The sequence below is a fragment of the Nelumbo nucifera genome, chromosome 1 (assembly GCF_055504915.1).
Source record: "Nelumbo nucifera cultivar China Antique chromosome 1, China Antique-T2T, whole genome shotgun sequence".
Taxonomy (NCBI): domain Eukaryota; kingdom Viridiplantae; phylum Streptophyta; class Magnoliopsida; order Proteales; family Nelumbonaceae; genus Nelumbo; species Nelumbo nucifera.
The window spans coordinates 88,524,497-88,539,479 of record NC_142649.1 but is presented as its reverse complement, the minus strand read 5'-3'; the positions used below and the strand labels follow the sequence as shown (position 1 = coordinate 88,539,479).

General features: G+C 41.1%; 1 protein-coding gene across 1 annotated transcript; it reads right to left on the bottom strand.

Annotated features, from left to right (window-relative positions):
- Positions 1 to 12,707: 12,707 nt before the first annotated feature.
- Positions 12,708 to 13,067, bottom strand: LOC148803531 (uncharacterized). Its single transcript, XM_088896576.1, has one exon. It carries the CDS (start codon positions 13,065 to 13,067, stop codon positions 12,708 to 12,710), a length of 360 nt encoding a protein of 119 aa, XP_088752702.1.
- Between the last annotated feature and the right edge of the window lie 1,916 nt (positions 13,068 to 14,983).

Here is a 14,983-nt window from a genome sequence, read left to right as displayed (position 1 = left end):
TCCCTTGGCATCCGAAACCTATGATAATTTATCTTTCCCATGAGACAAAGAGAGGTCAATGCCTAAAATCTTATTAACACTTGGAAAGTCAAAATGCTGCATTTATTTTCTTCTAGTGGGACCAAGGGGAGACTGAAGACCCTTGAACTCATTCACATAGGGGTGAACTTGGTTTTGTGAAAGAATAGTATGAGTGATTGGGTTCAAATCTTCGTATTCTCAAAGTATTTTGGGATTTATTCAAGGCATGTATGGTTCCAAAGCTGATTCCACTATGGTCTACCAAGGTTAGTTCTATGAAAGCCAATTTCACCAAGGCCAGTTTTCTAGGTCGGTTCAGGTAGGGCAAACCCTAGACCCCAGAAGCTGGGGTGGGGGCCAGTTCCATGAATTTGAAACCATACCCCATCCGGTAACAGATTGAATAGAATTAGTTCATGACTGGTTCAAGGTCTATTCCATTCAGTTTTAGGTAGAACTTACCCATATAATCTTCTGATAATCTCTTACTTATGGGGAAAATATGAGTCCAAAACCCTTTTGGCATGTAATCAAAATTAAAAGCTTAAATGTAACACTTAAAATATTGAAACTTTTAATGCCCAAATATTATTCATATGAAAAACTAAGAAAAAACCTTACACGACTTAACATTAACTTCAATGTTAATAAGATCTGTCAATTCATGCATCTATATAATATCCGTAGTTCGCATACCATTATTTTCTACTTGGATTCACATCCTTTTTAGGGTCAATTGGGCTAGATGCCTTGATGATAGACACTCTCAAAGTGGCTTCAGCATTTTCTTAGGTCTCAATCTCATTTCATGAGCCTCTATAATATCCAAATCAAGCATGGAGTCTATCTATTCACAGTGTAACGTTTAACTGACAAATTACCAAGGGATGAACCTAAATTTCTATTTTTGAAGGTTCAAGGTACTCAAAAGTTGCAATTGAAAGTTCAGGATACCTATCTGTTACTACCCCCAAAATAGAGGGTACCTATCTGTAATTTACTCTAAAAAATTATGGCTGCTCCACTCATGGGCTCGAGGGGGACTATTGAGAATAATTCAACATTGAACGTGCATATGCATGCACTATTGTATCTTCTCTTGTAAACTTACATCTTCTCTATCCTTTATAACCGTTCTATCTAGTTAATCTTATCATGTAGAGTCTTAATCCTTTTAATTTTAACCCAAGGAATGGAACCCTGCTGTCCTTCTCAACAACTACATCACAACTCTATAACAAAATCTCAATTTCCGGTAAACCATTCACACAAACAAAGGATATGCAAAAGAAGATTCTTGAATTTACATTATTTCATAGAAACAAACCACAAAGATAAATAAAACAAGGAAAGGACAAGGAATATACAGTCCCCAGATACGAGTATAAATATCTTCATGGGCTGTAGGATGGGAATTGGCTGTTCAATCTCAAGTTCAAACTGGGCCTGCTACCCACAAGAAAAAAAATGTTGGGCTTGATCCAGCTTCAAAATTAAAACAGAAATATTTATTTACAACACTAAACAGAAATATCTCAACAGGTTGTTCTTGGTTTTCTCATTTTATCAGTGCTGATTTAAGGCTTTGAAGACACATGCGTATCACTTGTTTAATTGGGCTGGAATAAGTTTATCTAGACCAACACCCCAATAAAAGTAAAATAATACAGATGCAAAACCACCAAACCAGCCGTAGCAAAGCTTAGGCGGTTTTGTATCAGTAAAACTGGGGTAAAAATAAAACGATGCTGGATTTGATACAAAACGTTGGTCTACAGAAAACTGTAGATTAAAACCCATGTCTTTTACAACTAAATTGAAATTAAATTTTTGTGTTGATCAATGTTTTAAAAAACGATCGGAATCAATTTGGCCACTGGTTTTCGGGTCAGCAGTTTGATCGTCTAATTTGAATGGATTAACGTTTCAAAAATTAGATCAGACATGGAACTGTTTTAGCCACTGGTTCTTAGGTCAAATGATCTAACCATTTAGTTCAATTGGGATGGCCTGTTCTGATTTATAAAATAAAACATTTAAAATTTAAAAAATAATTTAAATAAAAAGGCTAAAAACCATTGTCCAGATTAAAGGGTCAATCGCTTGAACCAGAAGGTCGTTGACCAAGTCAATAGTTTTTGGCCTAGAAATGGTTTTAGGGTGAATTTGAACTGGTTGCCTAGCTGGTTTTTGGGCCAACTGGTCCTCCAGTTTGGTATGATTTTGAAAATTGGACCAAACTGGATGGTCCATGTCAGCATATCTCTTTGAGAGAAGCTATTAATTTATTTTCTCCATTTTTGCGTTTTTCTTATTTTCTTTTATTTTAAAATATAAAACAGTAATCATTGCTTATCTTGGTTAGATTAATAAAACTGTACACTATTAGAATCTAGAGAGAGATCTTTGGGTTTTACAAGGCCTCTTATTTTAAGGCATGTTATTATTACATTTAAAAGACAGACCTTTGGGTTTTCCATGTCAACATGTCTCTCCTTTCGGAGAAGCTATTTATCTATTTTATCCATTTTTTGTATTTTTTTTCTTATTTTATTTTGTTTTAAAAATATAAAACAATAAAGCTGCATTTTTACATTTAATAAAGTTGCACACTATTAGAGAGAGACCTTTGGGTTTTCAAGGCCTCTTATTTTAATGCATGTTATTATTACATTTAAAAAAGACATTTAAGAGAGAGATAGAGAGAGATAGGTAAGGTTGTTCACGAGTCGGGTTGAGTCAGTTTACTAGTTTTTTTCCACCGCCCCGACCTGGTTGAGTTACCTAAAGATTAAACCGAAACCAACCCTCTATTAAGCAAAATCGACATGGTTGGTTTATGTCAGTTTGGGTTGGTTTGGGTTGGTTTTAGTTTAAATATATACATTTCCAAAATATATATTTCAGATTTAAATATATATATTTCAGAAATATACATATTATATATAATATTCCAGTGAGAATATATTTACTGGAAATACATTTATAACTGAAATATATATTTTGGAATATACATATTATATATAATATTTCAGTGAGAATATATTTATAGATAACTCGGTTCGGTTTTGGTTTTTAGAAACCGAACCAAATTATCAGTTTACCCATCTTTCCAACCCGAAACCGACTGGTGGTGAAGAAAAATCGGCCAAATCAGGTTGGGTTGGGCTGGGTTGGTCGGTTTGGTCAGTTTGAATTTTTTCGTGAACAACCCTAAAGAGAGAGACCTTTGGGTTTTCCTCGGCCTCTTGTTTTAATTTATTTTTACTAAAAGGAAATGCAAATTAATTTTGTAGTGACTAATATGCAAAAATAAATGTTGAAAATATTGAAAATTATTGAAAAATACTTATATACAAAAAATTACTAAATAATAATGAAAAAACACCAAAAATTATTTAAGAATCCAAAAATTTTGGAAAACCTAAAGCTTAATTAAAATACTAAAAATAATTAAAAAAATAAGTTAATTGTATTTTATTGCAAAACTATTGAATAATAATGAAAAAATGATGTATTTTAATTGCTAATAGTAATATAATTAAAAATAATTATTTTTAAACTATAATTAACAATAATTATAATTTAAGCTATAAATAGTAGAAGATTACATTTAATTACCAGAAAATTACATTTAATTAGTTTTAGCCAAGAAATTAGCAATATTTATGAAAATATGATAATTTCCAGAAATTACTATATTTTAAATAAATATATTAATTTAATAATTACAATATTTTAATAGCTAACAATATTTTAATAATTAATAATAAAAAGTAACAAATCATTTATAACTTAATGTAACCCGGTTAGATCTATAAATTTGTAGGCTCAAGCAACTATTTTCTTTTGAGTTAGATCTAGCTAAGATATGTACCATGCCCACACTTTATTAGGGATAATCAGATTCGAAGTTTAATTTGGTATCAGACTTTTGGAGTACAATGATGGCTTTAGCGGATAGGGCCTAAGTTAAATAACCCCTAATAAGCTCAACTTGGAAATTATATGCATATATGGTAAATATTATTATATAATATTTAAATAACAAATTTTATATTAATATATATATATATATAAATGTTATATACTTTTATACTTGACTAGAATTAAATAAAAATTTTAATTTGTAAAAACCATAGTTTTATAATTAACACAAGCCTCTTTATCAATAGAAAATTTGCTAGCCTGGGCCTGAGCCCGGCCTGACCATCGAGCCTAGATCTTGAGCCCGAGCCCAACCCTTATATAAAGCCCAAAGCTCGAGCCCGAGCCCGAAGCACGATCTATACACAAAATGTCTTATTTTAAGTATACTTTTATAAACCAATATTATATTAATTTAGTAATAATTTAATAAATTAATAAACTAATTTATATTTTCTAATAATAAATTGATATTATTAATAATTTAAGAAGCATATATATATATATATATATTATTTATTATATATAACATAAGTACTTTTTATATATGTAATAGTATCGAGTCGGGCTTGGGCCCGGATCGGGCTTATTTGACAATGCTCGAGCTCGAGCCCACGGGCTTGAAATTTTGTCCAAGCTGGAAAATAACAGGTCAGCCGGGTTGGGCCGTCAAGCTACCCAGCCCATGAATAGGTCTAATTGTATACATCAAAAATCATATGAAATAAAAATTTAAACATCTTTTTCAATTTTTTTTAATTGACCTCTCATAGCTTGGCTCGGTCCTTGGCTTGGCCTTGGCCTGGTCCATGGCCTGGCCTAGCACAAGTTTGAATCCATGGACAAACCCGGTCCACGACATGACATGGGCCTATGTAGGCTCAGGCCATGGGTCATGCTGTGTTGACCCAGCATGACCCATTCTCAATTTACACCTCTACTTGAACCCACCCAATACTAGGGATGGGGCGGGGGAATTCGAGGATTCCTCATCCTTGATAAGGAGTAGGGTGCATTCCCCTTGAACTCTCCTGACATTGAGGAGTGGTTGCCTTGCCCTAAACCCATTTCAACAGCAAACCAAACTGGTTCGGTCCTTAACCTTAATGTGTTAGCCCCCTCTACCTTCTCCTCTCTTAAACACACACACACTCTCCAAATCAGGTTCAAAATAGGATGGCCCAATTTCTGGAAAAGAGTTCTCTTATCCAAAAATCTACTCAAACAGTGTGAGGGATGGCTCTCCTGTTCTCTCCCTCCCTCTCCTCTGCTTCTTCTTATCCTTCGTCTCCATCAATGGCTGATGATGTGTGATCTGGAAGCTCCTAGTTGGAGAACTGCTTGGACGTACTCGCGTGGCAAGTTGGACCAATCTGCAAAGCAGTGCTCAGAGGGACCGGGGTGGAAGACCCAGTGAGGTCGCTCCGATGCTTAAGTCAATATTCTGTGTGTTTGTGAGCTAAGTATGAATGCTAAAGAGTTTGAATGTGAGTAATCGTGCGTACCTTCGCCTTGAGGATCGATGCCCTTATAGAGTTGAGTAGCCGTGAACCTTAGGAAAAGGCTCTGGGATCCCCGGGCTACATAGATAAGATTCGTTCCATTTCTGAAGGAAAGCAGTGCACTAGTTGATAAGGTTTACCACTTTCCTCCAGTTCAAATGAAGTGAGGATGAGCCCTGTTACTAGACGTTGTGATCCCGGGAAATCCGGAGTCTGTTGGGGAAGCTTTTGGAGTCACTTACATGGTGCTTCGGTTCTTTGGTCCTGAGCTGGCACCTTGGTTCTTTGGCTCTGAATTGACACTTCGGTTCTTTGGCCCTGAATTGAATTAGGTTCTGAGGTGCCTTTATGCTAAGGTGCTTAAGGTCTTGAGCTCTTGAGCTATTGGCAAAGTTCCCTTGCTGAGCCATCACCCTACTGGCTGATCGCATCCATGTGTACCTTGGTTGCTAGGTCGGGCCAAATTACCCCTCATCAATTGCCCCCCACTCCCTGTGCCAGGGGTCGGAACCCTGGTGCAGGGAGTTTACGGTTAGCACAAGCAGATTGGCTCGATTTCTTCTTGGCTCACCTCCTGGTTTTATGGTTGGACCGATGTAACCCATGTGGCTCAATGGAAAAACTAGGTCGCGTGTCAGGGACACACGGACACAATGTGGTTTATAAATTCCATGGATGCCAAAAATCGCGTTCAATTGAAATCTTTCCACGAAGAGAGTGGCTGGTTTTCACGAGTTGTAGGATCACATCAATCTGAACCGTCAGTTCCTGGATATGGTGCCTATAAATAGGGGGGAGCCAGGTCCCCTTTCCTTTGTCTTTCAAAGTGCATCCGAAAGTTGAGGTTGCACTTCTGTTCTTCAGCTCACGTCTTGTATCTAGCGCATTTCGCTTCCTCTTTCATCTTTTGGTGAGTTTGTTTGTTTCCACTTTATTCAATACGCCTAGCCTTAGTTTAGATAGCCTTCTAGATGGGAGCAGTGAGTCCACTGGGACCGAGGTGGGTACCTCGATACAGACTACAGAGCCTCATCTTGCCGAGGTGGGACTTCAGCACAAGATGAGGACCCCCATCCATCCGAGGTAGACTCACCTCGGCGAGAGCTAGAAGCTTCTGGTAAAATGGCCTCCTTCTCACACCGAGGTCGCCTGCCAAACAGCTTCGGTCCGTCTACAATGACAGTGGACATGCTCCTCTTCTTAGTTGATCGCTATAGACTTCCCAACGATCTCATTTATAGTATCCCCTTAGGCAATTTTCCTTGGGATCATGGTCACGACGAGATCGTTGTCTTCGAGGAACAACTCATAGCTGGCCTTCATTTTCCACTCCACCTTTTTATAATCAAGATTGTCAAATTTTTTGACATTGACATTGACCAACTCCACCCGAACTCCATTCACAATATTGTAGGTACCATCTCCCTTTTTCACAACTATATTCGACCTCTTGGCCCCGACATTTTTTTCCTCAATCCTTTCCATCCAGAATAATTATGCTTGTGTTCTACCCGAGCACAAGCGTAGTTACTACATGTCACATCTCCCCGGGTATAAGTTGTTACACGAGCTCCCCAACCAAGTCCCGGCCTAGAAGAGGCGTTACTTTGTAGTCCGTAATGCTGAAGGGTGGCCTTTTCCAACCCACTGGAGACCCGCCATCTAGGACCCTGACGTTAGGCTGGACAAAAAAGTGCAGGAGGAAGTCCGGGCTTGGGCGAAGCTAAGCTTGAAGTTCGAGAACTTTGTGACCAAAGAGAATCTTGTGTAGGCCGGCCTAAGTCCTCCCGGTAGGTCGCTAACTGTTGTACTCTTTTTCTTATTTTGTTTTACTTTGATGTTGCATCTAACTCTGTTCGTTACTTTCTTGTAGTCATCATGGCTGACTTTTTTGCCAACAAGCTCTTCAAAGGCATGTAGAAGGGCAAGAAAAAGAAGAGGACCTCCAAGAAGGCCCACATTCAAGAGGAGGTTCCCACTTTGGGTGTTGGTGTCACCACCTCCAAACCCCCAGCCAACACCGAACAGTCCCCGGTAATCGACCTAGTCGAGGAGGACTAGGATAGGGCTTCCCCATGCCAATTGCCCAAGGAAACTACACCTTTCGAGGCCTAGCAAGCTTAGGAGGCTTCTTCATCGAGTAGCGATAACCTAGCTCGAAGCGTCTTGAGCCTAAAGCTTGGTCTCCTCAAGAGCAAAGACACGGTCTTCCTTGAAGAGGTTACTCGGTGGGCTGAACTATCGGCCACTCAGCTTGGGGGAAGAGCGGCGACACATTGCACGGTGGTATGTACCCAACCTTCAATCCTTCTATACTTAGATTTTTTTCTCAATACTTATGTCTCGTTTCTTCTCTTGTCAGGTGAACTCTTCAATCCATGCCCTAGTCTACTAGTCTGAGATGAACTTGAAGCGAGCTCTTGAGGCCGAGGAGTCATCTCGCAAGGCTCACTCCAAACTGAACTTGGCTCGTAGCGAGAACAACAAATTATTGAGGGATGCGCGGTCTCAGAAATAATTGTTGACTGTTTCGATGGCGGAGAAGGAGGAGCTGAAGAAGCGCGAGACGGCCCTTAAGAGAGAAGTCTAGAACCTCGAGGAGCTGGTGAAGGAGCGGACTGACATCCTGCTTCGTTCGATGGTGGAGGCGAAGATCAAGGCATTCGAGGAGTATACGTCTTCGGCGGAACAACGCGAGCTGCTCTTTGAGACCAGAACAGCAGGTGGTTGACCCGACGTGAGTTTCCTCACCTCAACCTCAACACCATCACAACATCAAAGAACACCGAGGAGATGGCCCTTGAGGCAGCTAAGGACCCCGACTCCGAGGAGGAGGAGAGCAGCGATCTCCTCAGCGAAGAGACTATGGAAGGGGAAGAGTGTTAGACAGTTTTGTATGCCCTTAGCTTCAATCAGAATGATGCACTTTATGAGTTTATTGTAAATGAATAAAAGTGCATATTTGATTCATGTTCCCTTGGTATGTTTCTGTGTAATACCCTTAAACTGGACACTTAATGAGACTCGTGTTAGTTTAGAATGTTCACAGCCAGTGGATCGGTCTGGGGAGACCTATCCTGACAAGGTTGACACTGTAGTGCCACCAAGTCGGTTGCAGTGGCCTGTCTCAGCTACCAGGGTGAGACCCTAGGCACATACAGTGTAGGATTAATTGAATCTATGAACTGGACCAGATTTCTAGTATTGCCCTAGACCTTGGAGATTGATGGGCAAAATTGGAAAGTTACACCCGACCCCTAGACTCGATTATGATACTGCACTAGGTGTCGGATTGGGCTGTCTTTGATGTACCAATCAGTGAGATCCTTGGCGTGGGTCAAAACCTGGGTATGTTGGGACAGTCCGAGAATTCATCTGAGTGGGTGATCATAGTGACAGGATCAGCCCCTTTGTCGGACAAAGGTAATGATCGGGGATGCACTCTCACTGATGGAAACCAAGACTGCCGGCAGCCGATTTCAACCGTTGAGATTTGTTTTGCAAAGTATATTTTATATGAGATATAAAAGTATATATATTATGGTTTCTCAAATGTTTGCAAAAAGGTTTTAATTCCCGGGATCCATATAAGTAGAGAGTGCAACACTGTTCCTTGCAGCCGAGGGAGAGGTCCTCTCTTGTCGGGCAGTATGTGATCATTATGGGCTGAGAGGTTAAGTGTAAGACCATTGAGGATAATACTTGATGGACTAATCTTGCATCTGCCCACAGTCCCTGGGTGTTGCAAGGTGGCTTGGCTCAGGGACCACTTAGGGTAAGTGTTGGGCCCATAGAGTCCATTCGATGGGTTTCAAGGGGTGCACTGTCTTTAACATTGTGTTCGGCCAGGCCTTGTAACAAAGGTTGGACTGAACCCATGTGGCTGATGTATAGATCAATGCTTGGGTCCCACGCCATACATGGAAGCCCAACTGGGCAGCAGTTAGGAAGGATAAGTGAGCACATAAACTTAATGGGCCTAAAGCCCATTTCGAAATGGGCTATTTATTTAGTTAATTAAAGGGGCGAATTCTGAGATGGATTAGCAGATAGGATAGGGTCTTAATCCTATCCACTCAGAGAGTCCAGATCTGAATATGATTCAGATCTAGAAACCTCCTAATGAGATTAAGGGAAAGCTAATCTAATCTGTAGATAAGATAAGGGTTTATCCCTATCACCTAAAGAGAAGTCTTATCCAAATATGATTTGGATAAGCTGCTCCTAATTGGATTAGGAGCTGATCTTTTAGGTTAACAAAAGAAGGGGGCGGCGGCCTAAGAGACACAATCAGATTTCCTTTAGTGCTGAAAACAAGAACAGAGAATTCTGCACCTTGCGAATACTCTCTTGCCGCCTTCCTGTTCTTGCTGCCCTGTTTGCCAGTTCGATCTCCAGTAGTGGGAGAAGTCAAGATTGGATCTTGACATCAGTTCTTTAAGAAATGATTGAAAGGAAGTTGTGCTCATGTACCATTCTGCATATTCTTGCGATGGACAGAGTTCTTAGAGAAGAACACTGCTGATTCTGCTCCATCCTGCACTGCGCAATCTTCAGTGGGAGCAGTCTTTGGATCCTTCCTTGGGCATGAACACCTTCGTTGGGAGATATTACTTCTCCGTATCAGGTATAATTCTCTCATACTCCTTTTGGTTCAGATCTGGTTCAGTTTAAGGTTCAAGAATGATCATTGAAAATATGATTTTCTAAATAGGGAATGCGATTCCCAGTTGAAGGGAGAGAAAAATTTATGAAATTCGCCCCTTATTCCGCAATCTTTGGGCATCCATGGGATGGATCTCTCATCCCTTCAGTGGTATCAGAGCCATGGTTCAAATCTTGAACCATCTTGTTTCAGATCTGAACCTGTGCAAATGGGCAGAAGGTGTTCTACCCGATTTGCGCAGATATGGGTTTTGGGAAATTCCGTTCCCAAAATTAATGGGCGAATAATCTGAAATTAATTTTACATAAATCTGATTATTATTTAGAATTGTTCTTTATGATTTTCTTGATTTATGGGTTGTTCGTACAAGAGGAGATCGAATTCTTGGTTGGCGCAGGGAACCTACGATTCTATAGTTCTTGAATTAATTTTTGGTCTATAAATAATTTTTTTTTATTTTTCTAGACTCAATGTATAGGTATTCGATCTGATGTAATTATTAATAGAAATAGAATTTCTATTTATTTTACTTTGGATCGAAGATGGCGGCGCAGATAAGGAGATTTCGCAGAGAAGGAGATTTTGCAGATGGGAGAAACGTTAACTGCGATTTGCAGTTTGTGAAACTGCATTCTATGATCTAACCTCTGTTTTGCAGGATGGATTGTGCGAACAGCCTTGATTGACTAATTCTTGTTTTTCTTTTATCAGTATTTAATTTCAGATTATTTTCTTGAATTAAAGATTTAATTAAAGATCAAACCCTAAACCCATTCGAACCAAGATTGGTTCAAATAGTTTGAACCGAACCAAGGGTTTAATCAAGGCTGAAAGTCAGCCCTAATTTTCCCACTAATGGGCCTAAGGATTGGTGTTTAATTAAATGGTTAATTCGGCCCAACCTGTAAAGGCCCAGTTTTAAAAGGTTAAAACTGCTAAAAGCCCACTTAACATTTAAAGCTATATGGGCTGAACCATTTGGCCCATATACCTAGATAATATTAATGGTTAATATTATGGATTTAAAATGGGCTTCAAATGGGCCTTATAGATGATTAATTGATTGGATCATTTTATTCCTGCATGTGATGTATGGATGTGTGATGTGCTACGTACATGGGCCATAAGTACTTGGCCCATGCTGAATCGACAGTGGCTCTTGCGCACACCATGGCTGAATGCACATCATTGCCATGGTGTCCCTTTTGGTCATCGGATGACCTCCCTCAGTGGTGGGCCCCACACCTCATCAAGAGGTTACGTGCGGAACCCTAGCCGTTTTAGGCCCACCAAAATCTGGCTTTATGAAAGTCAGTGGGAGCCACTTTGGTTTGACCTAAAATAAGAACTAGGGCCTAATTAATTGTTCCCTCCGGCTAATATGAGTCCATGTGATAGGGAGATTCATATGATGAACTCTCTAAAGGCTTTCCGTCATTAGCATGAGGATGGGTCTTTCAGTAATGAGGAAACGCACCATAAAATGGGCTATCCATTTGCTATTGGGCTTGTCTGAGTGTTTCATAAGATGATAGGGGCGTCATAGACCGATGTGGGAGGGGCTTCACCAGAAAATGGGAACTCTCTCACGGTACCTTGGCGTTCACGAATATGATGGGTAAGCACTGACTGGACAGAAAGGTTTACCTGAAAACGGCTCTGAACCTTGTCTGACAGAGGCCAAAGGGAAAACTCATATGATGAGTGGATATGATCATTCACAGAAAGGTGGTGGGGTTATGCAGCTGAAACAGTTGGCTCCATGCACCCTATGTGATTTCCCACATTTCGAGGGAAATCTCAGAGGCGAATAAATGGAAATGGAACGTAGATTAAAATCCATATCTATGAACTGAACATGAATCAAATTAGGTTGTGGACTGATGTTTGCTCTTTAATCAGAAAATGGCAAACGGATCATTTACAAAATTGCTTGATGACAACAAGTTGAAGGGCCCAAACTATGCTGACTGGTACAGGAACCTTATGCTGGTCGTAGTTTCTGAAAAGCTGGACAAAGTGGCAAAGAATCCTGCCCGGAGCGTCCGGGTGATAGGGCTTCTGAGGCCCGAAGGAGAGACTATCAAGAATGGGAGGAGAAAAACTCCCTTGCCTGGTGTTACATCATTGCCTCCTTGGACAACCCGATACAGAGGCAGTTCGATCAGATCGAACTTGCCAAAGACATATTGGACAGTCTCAGGACAATGTATGAAGAGCAGAATCGTTCTACTCGACAAAAGGTCTTGAAACAGTTCATGACCGCACAAATGACCAAGGGCCAACAAGTTCACGATCATTGTCTTCGGATGATGGGATATATCAACGAACTGGAGGCTCTTGGATCCGGGCTGGACCTTGCGACCCAGATAGACGCTATCCTTAATTCTTTGCCTCCTTCCTTCAATCTGTTCGTCATGAACTATAACATGAACAAGCTGAATGTCAGCTTGCAAGAGCTCAGCAATATGTTGCAAAGAGCTGAAGACACGAAACTGCTGCTTAGGTACCATAACTTTCAGGAGAACTAGGTCATCGACACGAAACTGCTGCTTTTTGGTCCGAGCATTATAGTACCGAGCTACTCTCTGCTAGTATGCCATATTCCAGATGTAGGTCAGGTCTTGCACCTTCTCTACCAGGTCTAGGTTGGTACAGAGCTCGTCGTCGTTTGCTTCCTCATCATAGACCTCAAGTCGCAATGTGGGTACCTCAATCTCTATCAGGATCACCGCCTCTATACCATACGTGAGATTGAAGGAGGTCTCACCCATCGTGGTCTTGATAGTAGTTTGGTAGTTCCAAAGGACACTAGACAATTCATCCACCCACAAACCCTTTGCCCGGGCTAGGCGATCTTTCAATCTGTGAAGTATCACCCTGTTAGTTACTTCTTCTTGTCCATCTGCTTGAGGGTGTGCCACCGAGGTGAAGTTTTGCTGAATCCCCATCTCAGCACACTAGTTTTGGAACTTAATATCTTCGAACTGCTTTTCATTGTCGGATATCAGCACCCGAGGTAGCCCGAAGCGACATACTATGCTCCTCTAAAAGAAATTTTGTATGTTACGAGCTGTGATAGTTACCAGGGGCTTGGCTTCCACCCACTTCATAAAGTATTTTACTGCCACAACCAAGGACCTCCTTTCCCGGTTGCCAGCGGGAAAGGACCGAAGATGTCGATTCCCCACTGCGCGAAGGGCTACGGGCTAGTATGGTACTTCAAATCGGGAGTAGGTTGATGGTGAATATTGGCATGCCTCTGACATTTATCACACTTCTTGATGAGCTCAAGTGCATCTTCCTTCATTGTGGGCCAATAGTAGTCCTACCTTAACACTTTCTGTGCGAGGGCTCTACCCCCAAGTGTTCACCGCATAAGCCTTCATGGGTGTCGTGAAGTACGAGCTCAGCTTCTGAGAGTTGCAGGCAACGCAGGTAGGGGAGTGTGAAGGATTTTATGTATAGTCGTCCGTCTATGAGGACGTACTTGGTTGATTGATGCTCTACCCTCCGAGTTGCATCGTGTTCTGTAGGTAGGGTCCCGTGGAGCAAGTAATCAACAAGCAGGTTGATCCAACTTGGTTTCGCTTACAACACGGGAGCGACCTCTTCTGCCCTCTGGAGAATGTTGGGCTAAGATAGGTCCTCTATGTACATAATTCGCATAGTGTTGTCGCTCGTACTCGCTAGGCCTGATAAGGCGTCAGCCTTAGCGTTCACGAACCTTAGAATTTACCTGATGAAACAGGAGCAGAAGCTATGCAAGATCTCTCTGCTGCCAAAGTTAGGTCGCGGGCTTCATAGTCGTCAGTGACTTGGTTGACCACCAGTTGTGAATCGCTGCATACGATAAAGTGTTTTGCTCTCATTTCCTTTGCTAAGTTCAGCCCGACGATCAGCACTTCATACTCTACCTCATTGTTCGATGCCTCAAATCCGAACCGGAGAGCATACTCTAGCTTCACCTCTCTTAGGCCGTACAGTTGCAGTCCAACACTGCTTCCTCACTGGTTGGATGAGCCATCAATGTGGAGGATCCAGGGCTCCTCGTCCCAGGTTGGTACTACTTTGACCAGGTCCAGTGCCGCACTGGTTGACGCCTCCAACGTGTGAGCGAGCTTAGTCAATTTAAGGATCGGTGCGCTGAACGTGCACTCTGCTACAAAGTTTACCAAGACTTGGGCTTTGATTGCTGGTCTTGGCTCGAACCGAATGTCATATTCGTTCAGCTCGTTGGACCACTTTGTTAATCTTATAGACACCTCGGGTTTAAGCAGAATCTGCCTTTGGGGTTTATAGGTGAGAACAACAATAGTGTGGGCCTAGAAGTATGGGTGTAGTTTCCAGATACCTAATCTCTACATCCTACAAAACTTTATTAACATAGTAGATGCGTCGTTAGAATTGAGCTACTTCTTTGATCAGTATCAAACTAACTACTTCGTCACTTGCGGAGAGGTATATTTTTAACTCGTCCCCTTCTTCAGGTCAAGTTAAAACCGGTGCGGTATTTCAGCTCATCAAAGGCGAGCTGGCACTCTTCAGTTCATTCGAAATTCTTGCTCTTTTTTATTGCTTTAAAAAGGGGAGGCATCAGCTCGCCGATTTAGACATGAAGCGGCTTAGGGCTGCTACCCGGCCAGTCAGCCTTTGGACTTCTTTTATTTTTCGAGGTGGTCTCATATTTAGGATTGCCTTTATTTTTTCCGAGTTGGCTTCGATACCACGTTGGTTGACTATGTAGCCTAGGAATTTATCTAAAGTGACTCCGAAGACACACTTATTCGGATTTAGTTTCATATTATATCTTTTTAAAATTTGAAAAACATCATTTAAGTCAATTGGCAAAGAGTTCAAAAACTGA